This window comes from Balaenoptera acutorostrata, chromosome 14, assembly GCF_949987535.1.
Source record: "Balaenoptera acutorostrata chromosome 14, mBalAcu1.1, whole genome shotgun sequence".
Taxonomy (NCBI): Eukaryota; Metazoa; Chordata; class Mammalia; order Artiodactyla; family Balaenopteridae; genus Balaenoptera; species Balaenoptera acutorostrata.
The window spans coordinates 16,657,657-16,684,712 of NC_080077.1; the positions used below are offsets into that span (position 1 = coordinate 16,657,657).

General features: G+C 36.6%; 1 protein-coding gene across 4 annotated transcripts in view; it reads right to left on the bottom strand.

Annotated features, from left to right (window-relative positions):
• Positions 1 to 8,149: 8,149 nt before the first annotated feature.
• Positions 8,150 to 27,056, bottom strand: part of TAB2 (TGF-beta activated kinase 1 (MAP3K7) binding protein 2) — an 84,959-nt gene continuing 66,052 nt past the window's right edge. For all 4 annotated transcript variants that reach the window (XM_057527947.1, XM_057527946.1, XM_057527945.1 and 1 more), the window contains 4 exons: positions 20,422 to 20,582; positions 20,113 to 20,206; positions 18,770 to 18,850; positions 8,150 to 10,114 (listed from right to left, as the gene is read on the bottom strand). In XM_057527947.1, coding sequence (XP_057383930.1) covers positions 9,972 to 10,114; positions 18,770 to 18,850; positions 20,113 to 20,206; positions 20,422 to 20,582 — 479 coding nt within the window. In that variant the 3' untranslated portion in view covers positions 8,150 to 9,971. The remainder of the gene's footprint in view (positions 10,115 to 18,769; positions 18,851 to 20,112; positions 20,207 to 20,421; positions 20,583 to 27,056) is intronic.

A 27,056-nucleotide genomic window follows, 5' to 3' on the forward strand; every position in this document is an offset into this window, starting at 1 on the left:
ATAAAACTCTTAGAGGAAAACATAGGAAGAACACTCTTTGACATAAATCACAGCAAGATCTTTTTCGATCCACCTCCTAGAGTAATGGAAATAAAAACAGAAATAAACAAGTGGGACCTAATGAAACTTCAAAGCTTTTGCACAGCAAAGGAAACCATAAACAAGACGAAAAGACAACCCTCAGAATGGGAGAAAATATTTGCAAATGAATCAACGGACAAAGGATTAATCTCCAAAATATATAAATAGCTCATTCAGCTCAATATCAAAGAAACAAACACCCCAATCCAAAAATGGGCAGAAGACCTACATAGACATTTCTCCAAAGAAGACATACAGACGGCCACGAAGCACATGAAAAGATGCTCAACATCACTAATTATTAGAGAAATGCAAATCAAAACTACAATGAGGTATCACCTCACTCCTGTTAGAATGGGCATCATCAGAAAATCTACAAACAACAAATGCTGGAGAGGGTGTGGAGAAAAGGGAACCCTCTTGCACTGTTGGTGGGAATGTAAATTGATACAGCCACTATGGAGAACAATATGGAGGTTCCTTAAAAAACTAAAAATAGAATTACCATATGACCCAGCAATCCCACTACTGGGCATATACCCAGAGAAAACCGTAATTCAAAAAGACACGTGCACCCGAATGTTCATTGCAGCACTATTTACAATAGCCAGGTCATGGAAGCAACCTAAATGCCCATCAACAGACGAATGGATAAAGAAGTTGTGGTACATATATACAATGGAATATTACTCAGCCATAAAAAGGAACGAAATTGAGCCATTTGTTGAGAAGTGGATGGATCTAGAGACTGTCATACAGAGTGAAGTAAGTCAGAAAGAGAAAAACAAATATCGTATATTAATGCATGTATGTGGAACCTAGAAAAATGGTACAGATGAGCCAGACTGCAGGGCAGAAGTTGAGACACAGATGTAGAGAATGGACATATGGACACCAAGGGGGGAAAACTGTGATGAGGTGGGGATGGTGGTGTGCTGAATTGGGCGATTGGGATTGACATGTATACACTGATGTGTATAAAACTGATGCCTAATAAGAACCTGCAGTATAAAAAAACAAACAAAACAACTAATACTAAACTTTCATTGGGTTATTTGTATGGAAATATGTTAATATAAATGTTTCAGACATTACATGAAATTTCTAAAAATCTTATATTTGTATTTGTATGGAAATATGTATGGAAATATGTTAATATAAATGTTTCAGACATTACAACATGAAATTTCTAAAAATCTTATATTTGTATTTGTATGGAAATATGTATGGAAATATGTTAATATAAATGTTTCAGACATTACAGGAAACGTCTAAAAATCTTATATGTTCTGGTATAATGTTATAAGTAATAATCCTAGTTATTACTTTAAAAAAAAAAAAAAAAAACAGCATAGGGAATTCCCTGCAGTCAAGTGGTTAGGACTTCGTGCTTTCACTGCAGTGGCCTGGGTTCAATCCTTGGTTGGGGCACGTGGCACAGCCAAAAAAACCCCAAAAAACAAAACAAAAAAACCACAACAGCATAAAGTCAGTAGCCGTGAAGTAAAAGCACTGATGGATTAAGAAAACAAAATGTAACAAAAGCAAAAACCGGAGTGAGTAACTGGGTAGCACAATTCTAAGGTCAACTGAGTCCATGAAATCACCCTGAAGAGCATAGGCAGAGAGCTGTGTGACAAACGCCACAGGAGGAAACCTCCCACATGCCCCAAACGTGTAGCCAAAAGCACAGGACATACAAGTGCCAGAAAACAAGCATTAAGCCCATTTTCTTTCTTATTTTAATCAATCAATTAATAATTAATTAATTAAGTTTTGGCTGCATTGGGTCTTCGTTGCTGTGCGCGGGCTTTCTCTAGTTGCGGCAAGCAGGGGTTGCTCTTCGTTGTGGTGCACGGGCTTCTCATTGCAGTGGCTTCTCATCGCGGACCACGGGCCCTAGGAGCGTGGGATTCAGTAGTTGTGGCTCGCAGGCTTTAGAGCGCAGGCTCAGTAGCTGTGGTGCATGGGCTTAGTTGCTCCGCGGCATGTGGGATCTTCCCGGACCAGGGCTCGAACCCGTGTCCCCTGCATTGGCAGGCGGATTCTTAACCACTGCACCACCAGGGAAGCCCTAAGCCCATTTTCTGAATGAATAAAGATGCCAAAGGTTCTATGTCCAATTATAATTCATAAAGCGTGGTAGAGGAAGCTGGGGCCTTAGGAAAGGAAAACAGAGTGTATGAGGAAAGACTGAAGGTCGTTATTCTGTCTAGAGGAGAAAGCTGAAGGGTTACTGAATTGTATTCTTTGAGAACAGAAGGGCATTTTTTCCTCTGTATCCTTGTAGAAACCTGAGAAAATAGAACCCAATGACTCAATATAGTAACAAAATCCTTTTACTTGTGGACTCATGACTATGTAAAAAATGCCATGAAAAACGAAAGCTTCATACAACTCAAGGAGGTCTCAAGATTTCTGCACTGTAGTGAACGTAGATGTCAGAGCACATGTGCTCAGAGGAAAAAAATGCCAGTTGGCCGAAGGTTTTCAGAGAGTCCTGCTTATTCTTTATTTCATTTGTCTTGGTATGTGGAGTCCATTTGTTTCATGTAATGTGAAGTCAGTGCCTTTAACTATGGTACGTTAATGGTTGTGAACAGTAGAAAAGAATAAGATTGTGGTTGATAAAGAAATACAGTGACAAGTTTAAAAAACTTTGCTGTATGTTTTTACCATTTGATAGTAATGTAATTATGCTCTGGGATACTGAATCTGGTGCTTCAGTGAAAGGGTTTGTGAAATAATTCTATTAAAACCCCAAAAGATAGTCATTATGACTTCAAGCCAATTCGTGTAATAAAATGTACCCTTGTTTCATGGTGCCCATCACACAGGCAGTGTCTTGGTTATACATGCCTGAGTCACAAATATACACCTAGTCCCTGCTCTCTGCTATTGTTCCTTTAGTCGGAAGCCTGTCTTTCCACCCCCTTCTTGGGAAAGGGGAGGAGTTATTTCACATTTCACATTCCACTTTCTTCTTTCTTTCCTCTTCTCTAGACCAGTTTTCTCAGGAAAAATATTCTCTCATGTCCTTCTCTGCTTCAATTGTGAATTAAAAAAAAATCGATCCTCGTTATGTTTAAGAACAAGCCACGCAAGCATCTTTACCTAAGAAAAAGGCAAAATTAAAGCTCTAAAGTGAAATCAGATGTAACAGAATCAGGAGACTCAATTTCAAATGCCAAATTTCTGAATCTTCCAGAATATCCACAAAGGTCTCTAGTTCTCCACCCTCTTCCAGAAACGCACATAAGAGATTTGAAACATTTTCACTTAATTTCATTGTTAATTTACTTACCCCAATAGTACTGCACCTTATTTCAGTATTTCAAATGCAAAGCATTCCAGTTAATTAGTGATCTGGCCTGGGAACCTATCACTTATGATATTGGTCCTATGAGAAAATACATATCAAGTTCAAAATGGCTGTACCCACTGATTAACTTGGAATTAAATGTTAGAAATTAACTTGGTCCTCAAGAATCATTACCACCATCAACAATTATTGACTTCTTGCTGTACATAGGGTATTTACTGTGAGGACACAAAGGGGGTGTGTAACAATACCTGCCCTGTCAGGATGTAAATGGAGAGGTCAAAGTAGCAGTGAATGCCAAATGGGCAGAAAATATAGCAAGTGCCATGAGAAGGTGCAGTTTGGAAAGTTCTCACAACCTTGACCCTTGACCTGATGCTTGAAAGGTTAAACTTAAGTAGAGACAGGGGAAATGGGATGGACAAAAGTACATTGGGGTGATGTGGGGCGGTGCAAGATCTCTTCAGGGAAATGATGAGGCCAATTTAGCTGGAAGAGTATTCTGTTGGAAAGTAACAAACCATCCTGAAAAGACGACAGAATTGTACAAGTTAAGCCCAGTCATCAATGGGGAAACAGTAGAGGTTTCTGAAGAGAGCATGGAGATGATGTTCTCTCTTTAATCTAGCTGCAGGTGCAAGGTGAGAGGAAGAAGCCAGAGGCAGAACCAATTAGATCACAGTGCGAAAGGCACTGAGCCTACTAGGAACTAATGGTGGTTTCATAGGTGGGAGGGAGTTTTTTTTTTTTTAATTTTATTTATTTATTTATTTATTTTTGGCTGCTTTTGGGTCTTCATTGTTGCACGTGGGCTTTTCTCTGGTTGCGACGAGCAGGGGCTACTCTTCGTTGTAGTGTGCAGGCTTCTCATTGCAGTGGCTTCTCTTGTGGAGCACGGGCTCTAGGCGTGCAGGCTTCAGTAGTTGTGGCACACGGGCTTAGTTGTTCTGCGGCATGTGGGATCTTCCCGGACCAGGGCTCAAACCCATGTCCCCTGCATTGGCAGGCGGATTCTTTTTTTTTTTTTAAAAGATGTGTTTATAATGTGAATGATATATCTAGTATAACATGCTGTGGTTTTTTCTTTTCTTTTTTTTTTAAAGAGAGTGGTTGCTTGAGGATAAACAGCTAGGTTTTTTTTTAAGATTAATTAATTAATTAATGGCTGTGTTGGGTCTTCGTTTCTGTGCAAGGGCTTTCTCCAGTTGCGGCAAGTGGGGGCCACTCTTCATCGCGGTGCGCGGGCCTCTCACTATCGCGGCCTCTCTTGTTGCGGAGCACAGGCTCCAGACGCGCAGGCTCAGCAATTGTGGCTCACGAGCCCAGCTGTTCCGCGGCATGTGGGATCTTCCCAGACCAGGGCTCGAACCCATGTCCCCTGCATTGGCAGGCAGATTCTCAACCACCGCACCACCAGGGAAGCCCCGGCAGGCGGATTCTTAACCACTGCGCCACCAGGGAAGCCCAGCTTTTTTGTTTTTAAACTCTCTGGAAAGCATTGCCACGTTGAAGATACCACAGTATTTATTCAGTATGCTATGAGGATCAATAAGCATTTTTGGAATGTAGGTTGGTAAGTTGTAATGGTTTTACTATGTAAGTCGCCCCTTGGTATTCACGGGGGATTGGTTCCAGGACCGCCCCCAAGATATTCAAAATCCAAGGATGTTCAAGTACCTTATATAAAAAGGTGTAGTATTTCTTATGCTTTAAATGATCTCTAGACTACTTATAATACCTAATACAATGTAAATAGCTGCTGGTGCACAGCAAATTTAAGTTTTGCTTTTTGGAAGTTTTTGGAATTTTTTTCCCGAGTATTTTTTTCCCAACATTTATTTATTTATTTGGCTGCGTTGGGTCTTAGTTGCGGCACACAGGATCTTCCTTGTGGCATGCGGGATCTTTCGTTGCAGTGCGTGGGCTCATTGCGGTGCGTGGGTTTCTCTCTGGTTGTGGCACACGGGCTCCAGAGTGCGTGGGCTCAGTAGTTGCAGCGTGTGGGCTTAGTTGCCCTGTGGCATGTGGGATCTTAGTTCCCTGATCAGGGATCAAACCGTGGCTTTGGAAGGAGGATTCTTAACCACTGGACCACCAGGGAAGTCCCTTCCTGAGTATTTTTGATCTGTGGTTGCTTAAATCCGAAGATGTAGAACCTGCAGATATGGAGGGCCGAATGCAGTTGGGATCAGAGGAGAGATGTATTTCTGCCCTCAGAAGAGGGGGGAAAAAAAAAAGAGGTAAAAGAAGGGGATCTGTAAACAGAGGCTAGAATGAAGTGGACCTTGGGTCAATTTTAGGCTTAAAACAAATATGCAGATGTGCAAACACTGGACTAATTCCTTTGAAGAAAGTGTTTATTTTCCTAGAGAAATAATTTGCTATTCTCCATCATAAAACGTACATTCTTTAGAGAGCTGGACATGCAAGAGAAATATAAACACACTTGATCTTCAGGTCAGCTTTGTAACCTTTGCAAAGCAATCAACCTTTTGACTTTAAAAGAGGGAAAGAATTACAGTGACTGAAATAACAAATTCTGATCGACTGAGATGTCCCTATACCAATTCAGAGAAATAAATAGTAAACTTACCAATCTGTTCATTAATACTGTTGAGAAAAATGCCTCAAAACCCATTCATACAGAAACATAACCCACTGTTTTAGGATAATCCGGTTCCTAGAGAGAAAAGAGGTTGGCTCAGATAGTTTCACATTAAGCCCCTCAACACCTCTGTGAGCAGGGTTTAACATTAATATAATTATCTTCCTTTAACAAGGCAAGGAAAGAAAAGCAAGGGACTATCCCAGGGTTACAGAGTAAATCTAGGGAGATGCCCGAATTGGATCCCAACTGTCCTGACTCTTAAGGTTTGAGGGGTCTATCTGGGGAATAAGGTGGCACAGTATTAAAAATGCAACTGCTTTCATAACCTTCTTAAATAACTAGGTGAATTAATGAACTATTGTACTGTAACATGGCAATTCTATTTTTGAACTTGCAATACAGGAAGAAATTTATAGTTGCAAAGACAATGCATTACCAAGCATTTTTAATGACTAACTACACTCCCTTAAAAAAACAACAAGAACAACAACAAAAAACACCAAACAGCCTACTACATATTGAGGGGGGGGGGGGGAAATCCAATTTAACAAATATAAAGCTACAAAATTGTACTTTCTTTAGAGGAAGTCTTTTCTCTCAGTTGCCTAATTGTATTTTCAGATGGAAACAATAAAAATTAAAATGCAGCCCTGAGTCATTTCATCTTCAAGTATAATGGATACAATTATAGTTTCTAAAAACTAGAACCAAAAAAAAAATATGTTCACTTGTCACGGAGAAATATAAGTATTTTGTAATATTATATAGGAAACTATGCTACTACCTGGCACGCAGATATCAAATCTGGAATGGCCTTTGGTGCCATTTAATATTATTTTCTAAGGCAACACAGTCAAGTTCAATTACTCACAGACTGACGATTATATCTCATACCATTTACTTAAACTTATCATTGTTCACTATAACTTCCCATCAACATTAAACCGGGATAGAGGAAACTGATGAAATGTCAGTTAACCTTGCTATTTATACACGCTTTGATTAAAATATAAGTTAAAAGTTAATAGCTAATATAGTTTTGAGCTATCATAGATATGAGTTTATGTACAATTTCAATTCTCCAATATAAAGTCAATTAATATTACACTGTAGTTTGGCCCTGCTTGTCATTTAAAAAAATGGAAATTGTAAAAGAAAAATAAATTTTTATATTTTTTCCACAAAAATTCTCAATACAACGTGCATCTTTGTATAACATACTAGTTATATAGTAGATATCGGCCAACATTTTGTTAAAAATAAAAGTTTTCCTGAGAAGTCCAGTTTACATGAACCGCTAACTGCCCACCTCCCCTTTCAATATAAAGAATGTCAGCACCCAAGGATGATCAGCAATGAGAAATGAAGTCCATCTTTCCATCTGAGGCTCTTAGTACCTGTAATTCTATTTTAGTGCAATATTTCCTGAAGGTAGTCTCCAGACCACCAACATATCCAGACCTCATATTCCCTGGCAAAGAATATTTATGTCCTTGTCCTACTAGGTTTCAAAGACCAGTCAAGGCAAGGCAGAGCTTTCTGTAAGTTATGTCACAACAAGATCAGCAAGGGCTACTCTGCTCTTTTCAAGCTCAGAAAAACTGAGTCATAATTTTTTGAAAACTCAATGTAAAGGTTCTCTTCAAGAGAAGCACCACCATCCTCAGCACTTCCACATAATACGAGAGAGCAAATATTAACTAAATGGCTACTCAGGCTAAATGGCCCAAGAAATCACATTTTCAACAACGGGGTAAAGTTTAAAAACCCCAAAAGAAATGAAAGAAAAAGCTATAATAAACTCTGAAAAAAGCAATATTCATTTTTCTGCCTTAGCTGAAACATGATTGCTTTCATTCATTAGTTAAAAAGAAGCCTGGGGAAATTGATACAAATAATCCAAGAAATGCAGTGGAATGCCATGATGTCATGAGAAGACTCTAGAGAATGAGTTTTCTCTGGTTTATATTAACTATCAAATGTTCTGCTGGGGCATAAATTATCTCCTGTCCCACAAACTTTAAAAACAAGTCACAAAATCCACATTAGAATATAAGTTTTTTAATTTTTATAAATAACTTATCTGTTACAAAGATAGTTTTTACCCAGCTAAATCACAAAACCATCAACTCAAGATATCCAAATTACGTTTTATTAATAAAACAAGTAAAAACTGATTTATCAATCTTCACATAGAACTGCAGATGAAGCTGAAAAACAAGGCCTATTTTTAAAACAAAATGCATCAAAGGTAAGGGCTTTGAGTTTATTGTCTAATTAACTAGGATTGTCATAGTTCTTCCCATATACAAGATGCAAAGCCTGGAAGCTAAGGCTTTGACATTCATATAGAATCACCTGTAATAATCCTGTTTATTTAAAAATATTCATTTGCAAACATTTACAGTGGGTGACAGTCTACATTACCTCCTATCTTTTGCTACATTTCAGCACTTCCCTTAGCCCCATTCTAAGCACTGATATATAATTCCATAGTTGTTTTTTAAAATGCATACTGTTATTTCTTTTTCTTGATTTCATTTAGTTATATACATTCCTGATCATCTGAATATTTATTTTCCTTATAAAAATATATCATCAAAATAAAGAGATGCTTGAGGTTGCTTCAGTGTTCAAGTTTGCTTGTTTTTCTTTTTTCCAGCTCTTCTTCAGTTGTCCTAAATATGACTAGCCTTGTTTTATAAATATACATGATACTGCCACCAAGTCAGGTTTAGAAACGGACTGCCCCAACAGTAAAGCATTTAAACTTCTCTCCGAAAAAAGGGCTGTAGGTACTGCTGCTGTTGCTGGTTTTGAAACTGTACTTTCCCAATAGTAATCTCTTGTGAGAGTTCTGCGGGACACGAGGCAGATAAAGCAAGCTTAACCTTGTTGCTGTCAGTGGGTTAAAAATATCTTTTGTTTTAAGCTTCCCTGTGGAAGATAAAACACTGTGTTGTGTTACCCACTGCTAAAGTCAGTATATAGTGTGACCTATAGACGTAAGTCTTGTAATATTTTCTGCAATTCACTGTGCAGCATCTGTATGTCTTCACAGAACATCGGCACTCATGAGGGCAAAGTACAGAATAAGTAGAGGAAAGTTATTTTGTGCATAGTTTCATTTCATTAATGCTTTTTTTATCTTAAGGCATTGCTTCTCTCAGGTAAGGCTTAAAAAGGGACATGATCGTGCTTAATCACTAAAAGGAAAAAAGAAAATTAGTTAACAAAAGACTATTACACTATACATATAGAAATACAAGAAAATAATAAGGAAGAAAAGAAATCACTTAAAGCAGACTCGAGAGATCTGTACAGTAGGAAAAGCTTTGGGATATTTCACTCCATGTTTGTACAGACAATGCGTGCTGCTTTTCTTTTCATCTTTAGACCCTAGATGCTGGCTTCACAGAGTGGAGACGTTTTCAGGGAAGACAAAGACAAGGCCAAGAGTACCACAGATTTGTGAAGTTCTTCCCCTATCCATTGGCACTATATGGCAGCAAACAGTTTTTAAATAGTTAAACCTTGTTCCTTTTCTTCATGTTTGTAGTGTTTCACCGAAAGCTTTAAAAAAAAAAAAAAAGCCATTGTTCTATTCCTTCCTCCTGTCAAAATTCAGTAGTGACATGAGGGGAAAAGGTACTGGGAACACCTAGGTATTAATATATTGAGAATTATCCTTAATGGGCTACTGGTAACACTGTACATGGTTAGGCAGTGGGCAACCAAGTCTTTCAGCAGATTACCTTCATGTGATGAATTTCAACTGCCCATGATATTAGACTGAGGTATTATTAGCTCTGTGGGTTGACATTTAACATTAGCACAACACCATCTTGTCACACCTTCAATTTGACAAAATCCTATGTAGCAGTGAAACTTTTCCCCTGATGACAGACTAGTTTCTTGAACTTCAGATGTGGTTTTAGGGAAGATATAGGGCCTCTTGGCTCAGAAATGCCTTGGCATCTCACACTGTTCACAACGGATTAAGGCTGGATGGTTCAAAAAAGTACAGGCAGTACAATTCCACTGAGCCCCCTCATCATCTTCTGTGTCTTGAGTCTTTGGTGTTTTGATGGTGGACCTTTGATCTGTAAGGAAGCAAAAATCACAAAGTCATAAATTACTGGCAACTTTAAACAGTATTTGTACTGCACAGCATGAAACAGCTTGTTAAACAAGTGAAGCATCTAGCTGAAACTGACACACATGCTTGATCCTCACAACCTGTCTCTATCAGGCTGGCACTTCTCTGCTGGGGAAGAGCAACATGTAAATGACATAACCACCTCAATATCTCCTCAAAGGGGAAAAGAGCATCATTACCCACAATTTATAGCAGGAGAAAAGGGAAATCAATTCATATGGTAACTAATAGCCAAGATTACCATAATGTCACCTAAGATGGTGAAAAGGTGTCCAACTACAATGCAATACTGCTAGTGCATTTATGTCTGATTAAAGTTTGAGTTTCATTTCTCACTGAAGTAGTATTTATATTTTTGTTTTCTACCAGTTTTTGTTAAATGTTCTCTATCTGAACAACACAAATAAAATATAAAGATGAACTAATTTCTAAAATCTTATTTATTTAACTAAATATCGACAATAGACCTCGGAGGAGTAAATCAGTAGAAAATTTTACCAGACTTTATTTCTCACTTTATTTTAAAATCATATTTATTATGGAACACTAGAAAGACTATTAGATTAAGAGTTGTGAGAATGGAGTTCTACTCCTGGCTCTGCTACTAACTCCTAATTTCTTTGCTCTGTGATCTTAGATAATAAATCATGTATCCTCTACATCTAATCTTTCTTACTTATAAAATAAAGTCACTGCAGCTTTATGAGACCAATGTTCTAGAATGTTTGAATGTACAGAGGTATCTTAAATATAAGGAATAATTATATTCCTCCATGGTTGTGTCTAAGATGAAATTACGTTTATGAAACTACTTTTTTGGGGGAGGGAGGTACCATTATAATTTTAGAATAGTATCCCTACAAATTATTGTGGGGACGTTTCAAGTAAAAGGAGCATGCATTGTTGGATCTCTCCAGTCAAGGCTTATAATTTGTAGTTTCCAAACTATGTTAAAACAATGTATATTAATTTGAAAATTCTACCTGTTCCACGGAGTTGGTAACTAAATGATAACTTTTCTGCTATTTTAAAAGACAAACTATTGTATATAGTAGATGAAAATATCAAGTTTCTATAACAAATTTAAAATAATTAAGTAATGTTTGGTACTTTGTACCCCTTTAGCAGCACTTTACTGTCTGGCATTAAACACTTTATTGCAAAATTCCCACTTTAAGCATTGGTCAGAAGTTTTTGGGCATCACCACAATTTCTGGCACATGCATGAGCAGCATGGAAGTACTATTTATACAGTAATTTTCTTTAAATTGAATAACTTTAAAACAAATATCTATTTAAGGTTTACCTAAGTAAAAATATTTGAAAAATCAAGGGTCTGACAGTACTAATTAGTACCCCCTAAAACACATTAAAATAAATACAGTTAAAAAAAGTTTGACTTTTTACCATCTACAATTATTTCACACTCCATACTTGGGAAACATTTTATAGCATAATTGTTTTAATCTGGGGATAATCCAGTCTACTTACTAGAATTTTGGTCTCACCGAGGTTAGAAAACATTCCTACCTGGCACATTTTCAGTAAAACCTTGTCTTTCCTTTTTGTTTAACTACAAAGGTTTTTTAGGAAGGCTATTCAATCTATATTAACACTTCAATATATTATTAAGTGCCAGAATCTTCTTCATTATTTAAGTAATATCTAAGGTATCAATAGAGGACCTAAATTTTTTTTAAATGGAAAAATCTCCAATGGTTTTCTTACATCTGCACAATCTCTTTTGGTACTTAGAATCATGACTCTTATTTATGAGTGTTATTTGGAAACTAAGTAACCACCAGAATTGAAAAAAGAGGAAGTTAGGTTGCACAGGATGACTTGTGATGGCCACACTTCATTTTAGCTGTTAAAAAACCGTGCATTGTCTGTTGGTGGGAAAGTAAATTGATACAGCCACTATGGAGAACAGTATGGAGGTTCCTTAAAAAACTAAAAATACAACTACCATACGACCCAGCAATCCCACTACTGGGCATATACCCTGAGAAAACCATAATTCAAAAAGAGTCATGGGATGGGGCTCTTTGGTGGGGCTAATGGCAGACTCTGGGAGGGCTCACGTCAAGGAGTACTTCCCCAGAACTTCTGCTGCCAGTGTCCTTGTCCCAACAGTGAGCCACAGCCACCCCCGACTCTGCAGGAGACCCTCCAACACGAGCAGATAAAGAAACAGAGGCTAAAGACCCGTTAGCAGGAAAGTCAGCACTGGAACTCAGGACTTTTGACTGCAGAGACCACCCACACACTTCCACGTCTTCTGTCTCTCTCAAGGCCCAGCCCTGTCTTCCGAAGAGAGACCGGGTGCTGACAGGGTCTTGGTGCTCTGGCCGGGTGTCAGGCCTGAGCCTCTGAGGTGGGAGAGCTGAGTTCAGGACACTGGACCACCAGAGGCCTCCCAGCCCCATGTAATATCAAACGGCGAAAGCAAGGAAAAACACGCCAAGACACATATTAATCAAACTGTCAAAAATTAAAAACAAAGAAAAAATATTAAAAGCAGCAGGGAAGGGCTTCCCTGGTGGCGCAGTGGTTGAGAATCTGCCTGCTAATGCAGGGGACACGGGTTCGAGCCCTGGTCTGGGAAGATCCCACATGCCACGGAGCAGCTGGGCCCGTGAGCCACGATTGCTGAGCCTGCGCGTCTGGAGCCTGTGCCCCGCGACGGGAGGGGCCGCGATAGAGAGAGGCCCGCGCACCGCGATGAAGAGCGGTCCCCGCACCGCGATGAAGAGTGGCCCCCGCTTGCCGCAACTGGAGAAAGCCCTCGCACGAACCGAAGACCCAACACAGCCAAAAATAAATAAATAAATAAATAAAAATAAGAAAATCCTTTTAAAAAAAAAAAAAAAAAAAAAAAAAGCAGCAGGGAAAAGTAACAATTAACATACAAGGGAATCCCCATAAGGTTAGCAGCTGATCTTTCAGCAGAAACTCTGCAAGCCAGAAGGGAGTGGCAGGACATATTTAAACTGATGAAAGGGGAAAACCTACAACCAAGATTACTCTACCCAGCAAGGATCTCATACAGATTCGACGGAGAAATTAAAACCTTTAGAGATAAGCAAAAGCTAACAGAATTCAGCACCACCAAACCAGCTCTACAACAAATGCTAAAGGAACTTCTCTAGGCAGGAAACACAAGAGAAGGAAAAGACTTAAAATAACAAACCCAGAAGAATTAAGAAAATGGTAATAGGAACATACATATTGATAACTACCTTAAATGTAAATGGATTAAATGCTCCAACCAAAAGACATAGACTGGCTGAATGGATACAAAAACAAGACCGGTATATATGCTGTCTACAAGAGACCCACTTCAGACCTAAGGACATATACAGACTGAAAGTGAGGGGATGGAAAAAGATATTCCATGCAAATGGAAATCAAAAGAAAGCTGGAGTAGCAATTCTCATATCAGACAAAATAGACTTTAAAATAAAGACTATTACAAAAGACAAAGAAGGACACTACATAATGATCAAGGGATCAGTCCAAGAAGACGATATAACAATTGTAAATATTCATGCACCCAACATAGGAGCACCTTAACATAAGGCAAATGTTAACAGCCACAAAAGGGGAAATCGACAGTAACACAATCATAGTCGGGGACTTTAACACCTCACTTTCACCAATGGACAGATCATCCAAAATGAAAATAAATAAGGAAACACAAGCTTTAAATGATACATTAAACAAGATGGACTTAATTGATATTTATAGGACATTCCATCCAAAAACAGCAGATTACACTTTCTTCTCAAGTGCTCATGGAACATTCTCCAGGATAGATCATATCTTGGGTCACAAATCAAGCCTTGGTGAATTTAAGAAAATTGAAATCGTATCAAGTTTCTTTTCCGACCACAACACTATGAGACTAGATAGCAATTACAGGAAAAAATCTGTAAAATATACAAACACATGGAGGCTAAACAATACAGTACTAAATAACCAAGAGATCACTGAAGAAATCAAAGAAGAAATCAAAAAATACCTAGGAACAAATGACAATGAAGACATGACGACCCAAAACCTATGGGATGCAGCAAAAGCAGTTCTAAGAGGGAAGTTTATCGAAATACAATGCTACCTCAAGAAACAAGAAACATCTCAAATAAACAACCTAACCTTACACCTAAAGCAATTAGAGAAAGAACAAAAAACCCCCAAAGTTAGCAGAAGGAAAGAAATCATAAAGATCAGATCAGAAGTAAATGAAAAATGAATGAAACGATAGCAAAGATCAAGAAAACTAAAAGCTGGTTCTTTGAGAAGATAAACAAAATTGATAAACCATTAGCCAGACTCATCAAGAAAAAAAGGGAGAAGACTCAAATCAATAGAATTAGAAATGAAAAAGGAGAAGTAACAACTGACACTGCAGAAACACAAAGGATCATGAGAGATTACTACAAGCAACTCTATGCCAATAAAATGGACAACCTGGAAGAAATGGACAAATTCTTAGAAAAGCGCAACCTTCCAAGACTGAACCAGGAAGAAACAGAAAATATAAACAGACCAATCACAGGCACTGAAATTGAGACTGTGGTTAAAAATCTTCCAACAAACAAACGTCCAAGACCAGATGGCTTCACAGGCGAATTCAAATCAAACATTTAGAGAAGAGCTAACACCTATCCTTCTCAAACTCTTCCAAAATATAACAGAGGGAGGAACACTCCCAAACTCATTCTATGAGGCCACCATCACCCTGCTACTAAAACCAGACAAAGATGCCACAAAAAAAAGAAAACTACAGGCCAATATAACTGATGAAAATAGATGCAAAAATCCTCAACAAAATACTGGCAAACAGAATCCAAGAGCACATTAAAAGGATCATACACCATGATCAAGCAGGGTTTATCCCAGGAATGCAAGGATTCTTCAATATACACAAATCAATCAATGTGATAAACCATATTAACAAATTAAAGGAGAAAAACCATATGATCATCTCAATAGATGCAGAAAATGCTTTCGACAAAATTCAACACCCATTTATGACAAAAACCCTCCAGAAAGTAGGCAGAGAGGGAACTTACCTCAACATAATAAAGGCCATATATGACAAACCCACAGCCAATATCGTTCTCAATGGTGAAAAACTGAAACTATTTCCACTAAGATCAGGAACAAGACAAGGTTGCCCACTCTCACCCCTATTATTCAACATAGTTTTGGAAGTTTTAGCCACAGCAATCAGAGAAGAAAAAGAAATAAAGGAATCCAAATCGGAAAAGAAGAAGTAAAATTGTCATTGTTTGCAGATGACATGATACTATACATAGAGAATCCTAAAGATGCTACCAGAAAAATACTAGAGCTAATCAATGAATTTGGTAAAGTAGCAGGATACAAAATTAATGCACAGAAATCTCTTGCATTTCTGTATACTAATGATGAAAAATCTGAAAGAGAAATTAAGGAAACACTCCCATTTAGCATTGCAACAAAAAGAATAAAATACCTAGGAATAAACCTACCTAAGGAGACAAAAGACCTGAATGCAGAAATCTAAGACACTGAAGAAAGAAACTAAAGATGATACAAACAGATGGAGAGATACACCATGTTCTTGGACTGGAAGAATCAACATTGTGAAAATGACTCTACTACCCAAAGCAATCTACAGATTCAATGCAATCCCTATCAAACTACATATGGCATTTTTCACAGAACTAGAACAAAAAATTTCACAATTTGTATGGAAACAAAAAAAAAACCCCGAACAGCCAAAGCAATCTTGAGAAAGGAAAATGGAGCTGGAGGAATCAGGCTCCCTGACTTCAGACTATACTACAAAGTGACAGTAAACAAGAGAGTATGGTACTGGCACAAAAGCAGAAATATAGATCAATGGAACAGGAAAGAAAGCCCAGAGATAAACCCACGCACCTATGGTCACCTTATCTTTGATAAAGGAGGCAAGGATATACAATGGAGAAAAGACAGCCTCTTCAATAAGTGGTGCTGGGAAAACTGGACAGCTGCATGTAAAAGAATGAAATCAGAACACTCCCTAACACCATACACAAAAATAAACTCAAAATGAATTAAAGACCTAAATATAAGGCCATATAAGGCCAGACACTATAAAACCCTTAGAGGGAAACACAGGCAGAACGCTCCATGACATAAATCACAGCAAGATCCGTTTTGACCCACCTCCTAGAGAAACGGAAATAAAAACAAAAATAAACAAATGGGACCTATTGAAACTTAAAAGCTTTTGCACAGCAAAGGAAAACATAAACAAGACAAAAATGGGCAGAAGATCTAAACAGACATTTCTCCAAAGAAGATATACAGATTGCCAACAAAGACATGAAAGGATGCTCAACATCACTAATCATTAGAGAAATGCAAATCAAAACTACAAAGAGGTATCCCCTCACACCGGTCAGAATGACCATCACCAAAAAATCTACAAACAATAAATGCTGGAGAGGGTGTGGAGAAAGGGAAACCCTCTTGCACTGTTGGTGGGAATGTAAATTGATACAGACACTATGGAGAACAGTATGGAGGTTCCTCAAAAAACTAAAAATAGAACTACCATACAACCCAACCCAGCAATCCCACTACTGGGCATATACCCTGAGAAAACCGTAATTCAAAAAGAGTCATGTACCACAATGTTCACTGCAGCTCTATTTACAATAGCCAGGACATGGAAGCAACCTAAGTGTTCATCGACAGATGAATGGATAAAGAAGATGTGGCACATATATACAATGGAATATTACTCAGCCATAAAAAGAAACGAAATTGAGTTATTTGTAGTGAGGTAGATGGACCTAGAGACTGTCATACAGAATGAAGTTAAGTCAGAAAGAGAAAAACAAATACCGTATGCTAACACATATATATGGAATCTAAAAAAAAAAGAAAAATGCTTATGAAGAACCTAGGGGCAGGATAGGAATAAAGACGAGCAGACGTAGAGAATGGACTTGAGGACACGGGGAGGGGGAAGGGTAAGCTGGGACAAAGTGAGAGAGTGGTAGTGTATATATGGACATACATACACTACCAAATGTAAAATAGCTAGCTAGTGGGAAGCAGCTGCATAGCACAGGGAGATCAGCAGCTCGGTGCTTTGTGACCACCTAGAGGGGTGGGATAGGGAGGGTGAGAGGGAGATGCAAGAGGGAGGGGATATGGGGATGTATGTATATGTATAGTTGATTCACTTTGTTATACAGCAGAAACTAACACACCATTGTAAAGCAATTATACTCCAATAAAGCTGTTAAAAAAACAAACAAAAAAACCCCCTGCATTGCAAAGCAGAACTGATTTCAAGAACTAAGTAAACCTCTATAAGTGAAACTAGTACCTCCCTATTTTAGCTTTAAGGCAAAAATGACTGATTCTTTATTTCTCCAAAAGTAGCCAGTACACAAGCTTCTATCTTTTGTGCAAAGGTTTTTAAGTACTGGAGTTTCTCTTTTTCTTTTCTTACTTTTTATCACGGGAGAACAGTGAAATAAACCCTCATGCACTTATCCTGCTTCTACAACTCTCAAGACGAATCTTATTTCATCTATATTCCACCTCCCTCCTAACCTCAACACATAAATACTGGATTATGTCGAAACAAAACAGGATCTTTTTATATGAAAATTTTAGTTTTTGAAAGAGAGTAAGAAGATTGTATTAAGGCACTCATTTAGAGTCTAAAATACCCACTTTGCTTATTTTAAGAAGCTAGGCTATACCACTGTTTTCTTTATTCCTTTATTCAATTAACATCCAAATAGCATCCAATGTCTGAACACTGGCTTCCCCACGTACTATGCCAAATACTCTAATCTCACTTTTGCTCCTTTGTAGTAAGAGTTCATTATGTTCCAGCTAACGATGTTTAAAAACATTTAAATTAAAAAATATGAAGATAAAGCTAGGCCTAATTAAATTATACTTGAACAAAAACGAATGGACAGCACAGGATACTGAATGAGACTACGAAAATTCTTGTAACAAACTAAAAAGCTAGTAACATACTTGGTTCTTTCTTATTTCCATTTCTGTATGTTTTTTAATGCCTGGAGTAAAAAAACCCACACAACCGTTCCGACATTTCTTAGTTTGGTGTCTATATAGTCTGTGAATATCAGTGACGTAAAAATGATAGTAGGTAATTATTTTAAAAAACCATTCGTCTGAAATTCAGAGTATTTTGATTACAGAGAACTATGCGTAAACTAAATAGGACAGAATACTCATGAAAAATAAACTTTCCTAAGGTGTCTTCCTTAACGTTTGTCTAAAATTTCAAAGAATGCAAGTTTCTGCACCTGGTGATTTTTTTTTTTTTTGGCCAAGATTTGCTATTTTGGGAGTATATAATGAATCCTAAGGACATGCATATTACTTTTCAAGAGCTAAGTACATTACATTTTTGCACCCTCCCCAATTCCCAGCATGTAAGTGAAAATAAATATTTTCCGAATGAATCCATCCAAGAATGCCAAAGTTTGAAGCACTTCTAGAGTGGAAGGTTTTCCAAAACCTTGCTTTTCAAAATGCAACAGTTCTCACACTTACTGGACACACTAACCTTTGGGTTTTGGTGGCACAGGACCTACAAATCCAATATTGTCATAAAAGTTATGAATAGCGCTGGGATTAAAATGTGGTCCTGAAATACATAAAAAGTAAGTATATCAATGCTTATAGCTCAAAAATATTAAAAAAATTGTTTAAAAAACCAAATATTTTCTTTCTAAAAAATATCACAGTATAAATAGAAGAAATACTTTTTGCACCTCTAATGTCAAATTACATGTCAGGATTTCAAAAACAGCTGAGATAGGTATAATATAGTACCCATAATAGAGGTCTAAGTGGTAAATTGGGGAAGAAGGCAAATTAATGCCAGTAAGACAGACAGTAACAGAATTAGAACTAGACCCCTGTTCTATGTGACAAGATAACTTAAAATTTAACAATTTAAAATACAATTTTAACATGGTCTTAAGCAACTAAATAGCTTGGCTTCAAGTAAGTATAAAAACCTTGTACTAATGTAATACAATGCTTCAGATTTTAAACAAAAGGAACAAGTTCAAGAATTATAGTTTCTAGACTGGCACTAACTTCCTTTTTCTCTCCAAAGTTAAATTATGGCATTTTCAATGAATGTTTCAAGATAAACAGCTTACTTACTAAAATAAAACAAATCATCTTTCAGTTTAATGGATTTTGGCACATACTAAGAAGTATGATTAAGGGCTTATTTTTTGGCTTCTTCCCTTTCCTGTCTTTTCCGTTTTATACATTTCTATTATTTCTAAACTTTAGAATTAGGTTTAAGTTATAAATATTCCTTTTAGTTGTCTATGGAACTGAATTGTAAACATTTTTTTGTTCTACAATAAGCAGTTATTGCTTGTCAATAATAGCTCAAGTATAATAAACTATCATTGTCCTAAAAATATATAAGCCGTATTTTTATTTTCTTCTCTATTTTAGCAATTAAGAAAGTACCATTAGGGTGGCGGTGCCTTTTAAATTATGTTCTTAAAAGCGTAATTCTTGAAAGGGAAAAAGGAAAAAGGTATATGAGGTTCGTACATTTTAATCTTAATAAATATTGTAACAGATTATACTAATACATAACAGCAATACTTTTGACAATACAGCCAGACACACTAATCACTGTCTTCCCTTAACACATGACTAAAGGGGATTTGAAGGCTATACAATGTATCAAATTACTCCACAACCAAATACATAACTTTGGGGGGGAGTGGAGAGTGAGCAAAAACAAAAATCCAAGTAGCACTATATGGCTCCAAAGTCAAATCGGAAACAGTAAGATTACAATTGATAAGTCTGTTTTTAGCCGTGGGAAAAGAGTTGGTAAAAATGAATTTCAGCTGAGTATGCATTGAACTTTACCTCGGGCTTGAAAAAGATCAATTTCTTTGGTTAAGCAGTCAATGTCAATCTGGAGTTGTCTATTACAACTTCTCAACTGCTGCATTTCTTCGAGCTGAAAAATAATTCCATGTGAGAAGGATCTACATTGAACTCTTGTGTTATTAGCTAAGAAAGAGTGAAGTTTTGCAGGGGGAGGTAAGGACAGAGAAAGAAGTATGAATTAAGAGCATTTCTAGAAAACAAGATCAAGCTTTTATACTTAGGACAGATTGCCTATTCTCATGTTCAAGCATAGCAGTCACAACAGTTAGAGAAAGAAAGACTTACTGAAGGTATTTGGGATATGGAATTTGATCTTTTCAGACGCCTTCGAGTTAGATTATTTTCCATTTCATTGACCTCAGATTTTAGTTTATCCAGCTTTTTCTTTTGAATCTCAAGTTCTCTTTGAAGTCGTTCCATTCTGGCCTTCTGATGTACCAAAAGAGCTGCAATACATATTAGTAAATATGAGGACCCACCCAGTTTAGTCAATTAACCTTTAAACAGCCTTGGGAAAACAAAACAAATGACTACTTCTGTGACAAACAAGAGGCTGCCAAGAATCCCAAAGATAACAATAACACAAAATATTGTGACTTAAACATTTAAAATTTCAAAATTTTTTACTTGAAAATTATTTTAATTATTTAAGCATACAAATGTCACTCATTTTTTTGGGGGGGGAGGTTTTAATATGGCCAATGACAGCATTTTTGCCTATAACCGCTCAAAAGGTCTAGTAGAGTCAATTAACCTACTTACTATTTAGTTCAAATTTGACCCCTTGAAAGGATAAGCCCCTCTACTCCAAAAAGTCTGACATGTTTGGACTATACATAAGGTATCCTAATATAGACATGTTATAGATATTTTAGAAGGGAACATGAGTTAGGTTAAATCCATTTTGATGTATACAACAAATAAAACTGATTTCAATTCGCATGAATGTTAACATTAAATTCCTCAAACTGCAAATTAAAAACCATACCATTCAGATAAATCAAACACATTTTCTTATACTGCAATTACATTTTGTGAAAATATTTTCCTAAGATTTCCTAAGGAAAGAAAATAAGCAATCAATCTTGTCGCATGAATGATGAATTGCTTGGGAAACCTTATTAAACCATAAAAATTGGTGTATGTTCTTGCCATCTCTGGACAATGTGAGCTTCACTTCTTAGGACACTGGACTGGTAGTGAAGATACCTGAATAGACTTCTATTAAAAGGCAGCTTGGGATGATTCTACCATGAGAAAACAGGCAGATTTTGGAAAATACAATAAATAACCTCTAAAAATGAAAAATAGTAATAAAATGAAAAAGTCAAGTTGATTAAACAGATTAGATTAATGCTAAACAGTCATCATCAATCAAACTCAAATTTCCATGAATCTAAACAATAAGGAAAAGGCTATATACATTCAGGCCGTTCAATCCGGTAGTGTATTCTAGAATCAGAATTAGGGTGTGAGGTGCGGGAGGCTAGTTAGGCTCAAGTACTTAAAAATTACCTTTAAACAATAGATAATTTTTCCCAACAAAAATCTGACACTAATATAATCCACAGGTATTTCCTCTGTAATTCTCCTTTCTTACTTATTGGAAGAAAAGAATATTAGGGCATTATGCTTCAAGTTTTAAAAACCATGACTGATTCTTGGTACCCTCTCTCCCATTTTCATATATATTCTAAGAACACAGGGCAGTGTTTTTCGAGGTACACATGTTCCTGGTAGAAAACTCACTGTGTCTTTGTACATCCATACCTACCCCAAGCTTGTTTTGTCAGGTTTTTATTAATTTGGTTTATTTTATTTGAATTGCAGACTTTTACCCCTCTATTTCCAAAATATAAGAATTCTGCATTAGGGTTTATTTTATTCTCTTAAAAGAAGATGAGGAGTGGGCTGTTAATTTTTGAGTGGGATAATAAGAGGAGAAAGATGGAGGCATGAAGTGGGAATGAAGGGCAAGGCAAAGGAGAACTAGGAGTACATAATGCACTTTTCTTTATTTCTAAACCCTGACCACCTACCAACATGTCTCAAAAGTGGCATTAGACATTTGTTCAAATTAATGATTACTTAAAAGCAGTATTTCTTAAAATTAATGGAGATTTTCTCCCTAAAAATGTAAAAAAAAAAAAAAAAAAACTTAAAAAAAACACGTTTATTTATTTATTTATTTAATTTTTGGCTGCGCTGGGTCTTCGTTGCTACGCACAGGCTTTCTCTAGTTGCAGCGAGCGGGGGCTACTCTTCTAAAACACATTTACTTAGTGGTTCTAATGATATGTGATAATTTATATTTGTGCTGAATTAGAAAATAAGATATACATTTGTTATATTATTTAATATTATATATGGAGAGGGGATAAGAACAGATTTTCTAAGAAATTGAAACCCAACCTATATCACACTCTGAGTGGTCAAAATTCATACCACGAGGGCAGGGAGAGAACCTCAAAGTAAGGAGTTACAACAATTAAATACGAAGAATCAATTATATTAGAGAGGACTTCCATTTAAAGATGATTGAGCATTGTATTTACATAATCTTCTGCCTCCTGAAACCCCATGAAAATGACAGAGGAATAAAACTGATAGAATCCAACAATGATAAAAAATAGGAAGAAGGCAAGAAATGGACGAGAGGTTTCAACAAGTTTCTGGAGAATGAAAGTAGATGAAGTGGCATAGATTTATGAAGGAGAAAGCTACAGTCTCATACACAAGTACTATACTGCAAGGAGGCAGCTAACCTGCCTGCAGAAACCTAAAGAGGCTCCAGACTTTGGAGAATGAAGGTAACAACAGAAGGCAGAAGTGAGGAGTGGGCCAGAAAAGGGGTTAATTGGATGTCTCTTTATGGAACAGCTGATCTCGCCCCATCCTGTGGAAGGGCAGGTAGCTGTATGCTTATTCTTAAGGCTCCTTCAAACACACATTTCTCAAGCTGGTTCCCATACACAAAGAATGCTAGGTGGTGATAGTGCAGTGTTCTCTTGCAGCAGAAGGCTCTTCACTTATTCCTCACAAAGCAAAGTCTGCCAAGTGACAAGTCTCACTTTCTTACACAGGGCTTTTAGCCCTCATAGTCCTTCATTCTTAAATATGAAGCAACAGCCAAGGATCACCACACATTTGAGGAACATCTGACATGTGAAAGACCTAGATAAACAAAGAGAAAGACTAAACCCAGACTAAGTGAATATAATTGAGTAGGGAGATGAGAGAACTCAACTTCTAATGAACATCATTAAGAGAGTTCAGACAAGAGCATCCATAAAACAGCAATCTGCTATGAAAAAGGAATTGGAGAACTAGCTCTTAGAAATTAAAAACATTACTGCTGAAATGAACATTTCATACATGGACTGAAAGAAAATTTACGGAAATCTCAACTACAAAACAGAAGGACAAGGAGGTGGGATATACTGAGAATATGACAATGAGAAATAAATAGAAAATTGGTCCAGGATGTTAAATAGCTGATTAAAATAAGTTCTGGAAAGAGGCAATAAGAAACTGGAAATCAGGAGATTTCCTGGTCTGAAGGGGGACGCTAGCCTTCAAACTGAAGGGGTCCAATGAATGTGGAAAAATGGACGATTAAAAAAAAAAAGAAGACCTATACCTAGGTACATTACTGTAGTCTATATAGAGTAGTTATACATAGAATATATGTGTGTGTGTATATATATATACACACACAAGTATGTATACCTTAATAAAATTAAAATAATATCCAATTATATACAAGTAGTTAAACCATAATAAGGCACAGGTAAAGACTATGCTGCAGCTTCATTTGTAATATTTGCATTGTAATAATATTTTAATTACTCAGCCAAACCACATTAATTTTCCCTATTCTGGAATCCTAAATTATTTAAACAGTAATGGAGCTGAAACTGCTTTCTGTACTAGTTCAAAGGGCATTAAGTAAATTACTACCATGAGTGAAGTGTGAAGGAAGGAAACAAAGGGAATAAACTACGTCAAGAGCTTACATATTATTACTTTGTATTTATAAATCATTTCACACTAAAGGGGAATCTTTTTTTGTTAGATGAGTTCATTTCATTTTTCACTTGGAAAAATTCAGCATTTTAGATTTTTCATGATAAAGTACATTTCTCAATTAAACTGTAATCTCCTTGAGGGTAAACATTTTTGTATCATCTTGTATCTACTTTTAACCGTGAAAATTGTAGGTACTTGATAAATACCTATTAAATGTAAAATAACAACAATAATTTGACTTTTAATGGATAGTAAAATGAAATAGAAATGTCCAGGAAATACTGATAAAACAAAAATTGGACATTTATTTTAAAGTCTCCTTGAATGTGTACTTCTAATATTTTTTACTTAGCAAAATTTTAATAATTTAAAAATATGGCAAGACTTTTTTAGGTTGCTGACACTGCAGAAAGATGGCTCTTTTATATGCTAGTTCTACTAAGGAAATAAGGGTTATATTTAACTTTTCAATCATACAACGATTTCTTTAGTTTTCCAAACTTAACTATCTACCTTGTCCTTTTAAATAGACAAAAAGGGCTTCCCTGGTGGCGCAGTGCTTGAGAATCTGCCTGCTAATGCAGGGCACAAGGGTTCAAGCCCTGGTCTGGGAAGATCCCACATGTCGCGGAGCAACTGGGCCCGTGAACCACAATTACTGAGCCTGCGTGTCTGGAGCCTGTGCTCTGCAACAAGAGAGGCCGCGATAGTGAGAGGCCCGCGCACCGCAATGAAGAATGGCCCCTGCTTGCCACAACTAGAGAAAGCCCTCGCACAGAAACGAAGACCCAACACAGCCATAAATAAATAAAAATAAATAAATTAAATAGACAAAAAAGGAGGAGGAATAACAGGCAGAGAAAAAATACTCAGTACGTTTCAAATCTTCTTTCAGTCAAAATTAAATTTTAATGGATAAAGGTAATTTAGGCATGCAACGCCCCCTGGTGGTTGTTAAAATAACTGACAATTAGTTACTTAAAATACATGCTAAGGCTCTTAAACCCGCTTCTATAGGCATACTAGATATTTCACACAGCAATCTCCGAAAACGTACGCTTTACCGAACTTTCGTCAGCTTCCAATAAACAATGGAGACAATTAGTTACTCAACTTTATTTGTAAAAAGAAAAACTCACCTGAAGTTTCAGACAGTGTTAGCTTTACTAATTTTAGGCATTCTATAAGTGTAAATGACATCTAATTTCTCCAGAAGTTAAAAAAAAATAAGAGAATTGAATGGGCATATTAAAAAAAGATGCCTTTGCCATTGGAAAACGTACCAGGCATTTATGGATACAAAGATTTTAGGCTTATTTTTTTAAAAAAGAGAGAGAGTGAAGGAGATAAACTTTATCACTGGAAACATAAGACACTTATTTCTAGTGTCTTTAAAATTTTTGTCTGTCAGGGCAATTTTAAATGCCTAAGTGTGGTACCATGTGGCCTAAGTCATTGTATCTAAAAAGGCACAATGTCACCTTCTAAAATAAATCAAGATTTTTCTGGACTGTAAGTGCTGACAGCAGGGATATTTAGATGTTTTATATTCCACCGTATAATTACAATCACTTATTTGGTGACTCAGTCACAAGATTCAGAGATGGCAATTACTCTTTAAAATAAAGCATGCTGATGTTTTAATCTATTTTGCCACTTTTAAGGACAGCTTGAAATCAGATCTTGCAACAGTGTTGCAACTGGGCCTGTAATCTGGGCTACACATTTTACAACAAAACCATGAATATAATGCTTAACCTCTGTAATTATTTTTAAGAAATTTAAATTATTTATATATTAGTATTAATAATAGATGAGTATGGGACCCCTGCTAGACAACTTTGTTGTCATTTATTTGCATATAATTAAGATGCTGCATGTACTCTTATAGCATTATGATATAGATACTGTCTAAAAGCTTTGTTTTAGAGAAAAAGAAAACTGGGGCCTACAGACACCTCAAGAGCCTCAAAGAAATACAACTGGATGAATCATAATAGGAACTGTGAATGTTTATAGCTTAGAAAGGTTTATACTTTTAAAGGGGATATGGTAGTTATTTTCAAGTTTTTGAAGGGATGCCATATGAAAGAGAAATAAGGCCAGTTCAATATGATTTCAAGGAGTATCACTGTAACTAAGGAGAAGATACACACAAGATTTCTGTTCTTTTCTCAAAATCTTGGAATGCAGAAGGGCTTTCTAAACATAAACAGAAGCCAGAGGAAAAAAAGATTAGAAAGTTTTAATGTATAAAAATAAAAAAATTTATAAAACAACAAAAAAATTTATTGACCAAGTTAAAAGTAACAACATATTAGAAAAAACAGACTAGGCACAAAACAAGCAAGTTCACAAAATAAGAAATAAAAATGGTTTAAAAATTAATACATGAAAAGATGCTCAACCTCACTCATATTCGAAGATGCAAATTTAAAAACACCAAAACAATATATTTTTACCTATCAGACAGACAAAGATGTATTTTTTTCAATCACCTACATAGTGATGGGTGGGAGAAAGAAAGAGGAAAAGGACGTTCTTATAAATATTACTAAAAATGTTCCCCATTTATAAATATGGGAGTATAAACTGGTAGAATCTCTTTAGAGAGAGTCTCAAAATTAAAATTGGCAACATGTACTGAGGCAGTCATCAGTGTCCTTCACCAAATATTCCTGCCTCTCTGCTTTCCAGCTATGTGGTAGAACTGCACCTCGCCATTCTCTCTGACTTAGGGGCGGCTATGTGGACTTGTTTTTTCTAAAGAGTAACAAGTGTCGGAGCAGAAGCCTAAGGAGTCAGAGCTGATTTGCTGTATGTCCTTTGACCTGTCTGAACAATCACGGAAGCACGGAGATGGAGCTTCCCTTAACCTGGGTACCTAAGTG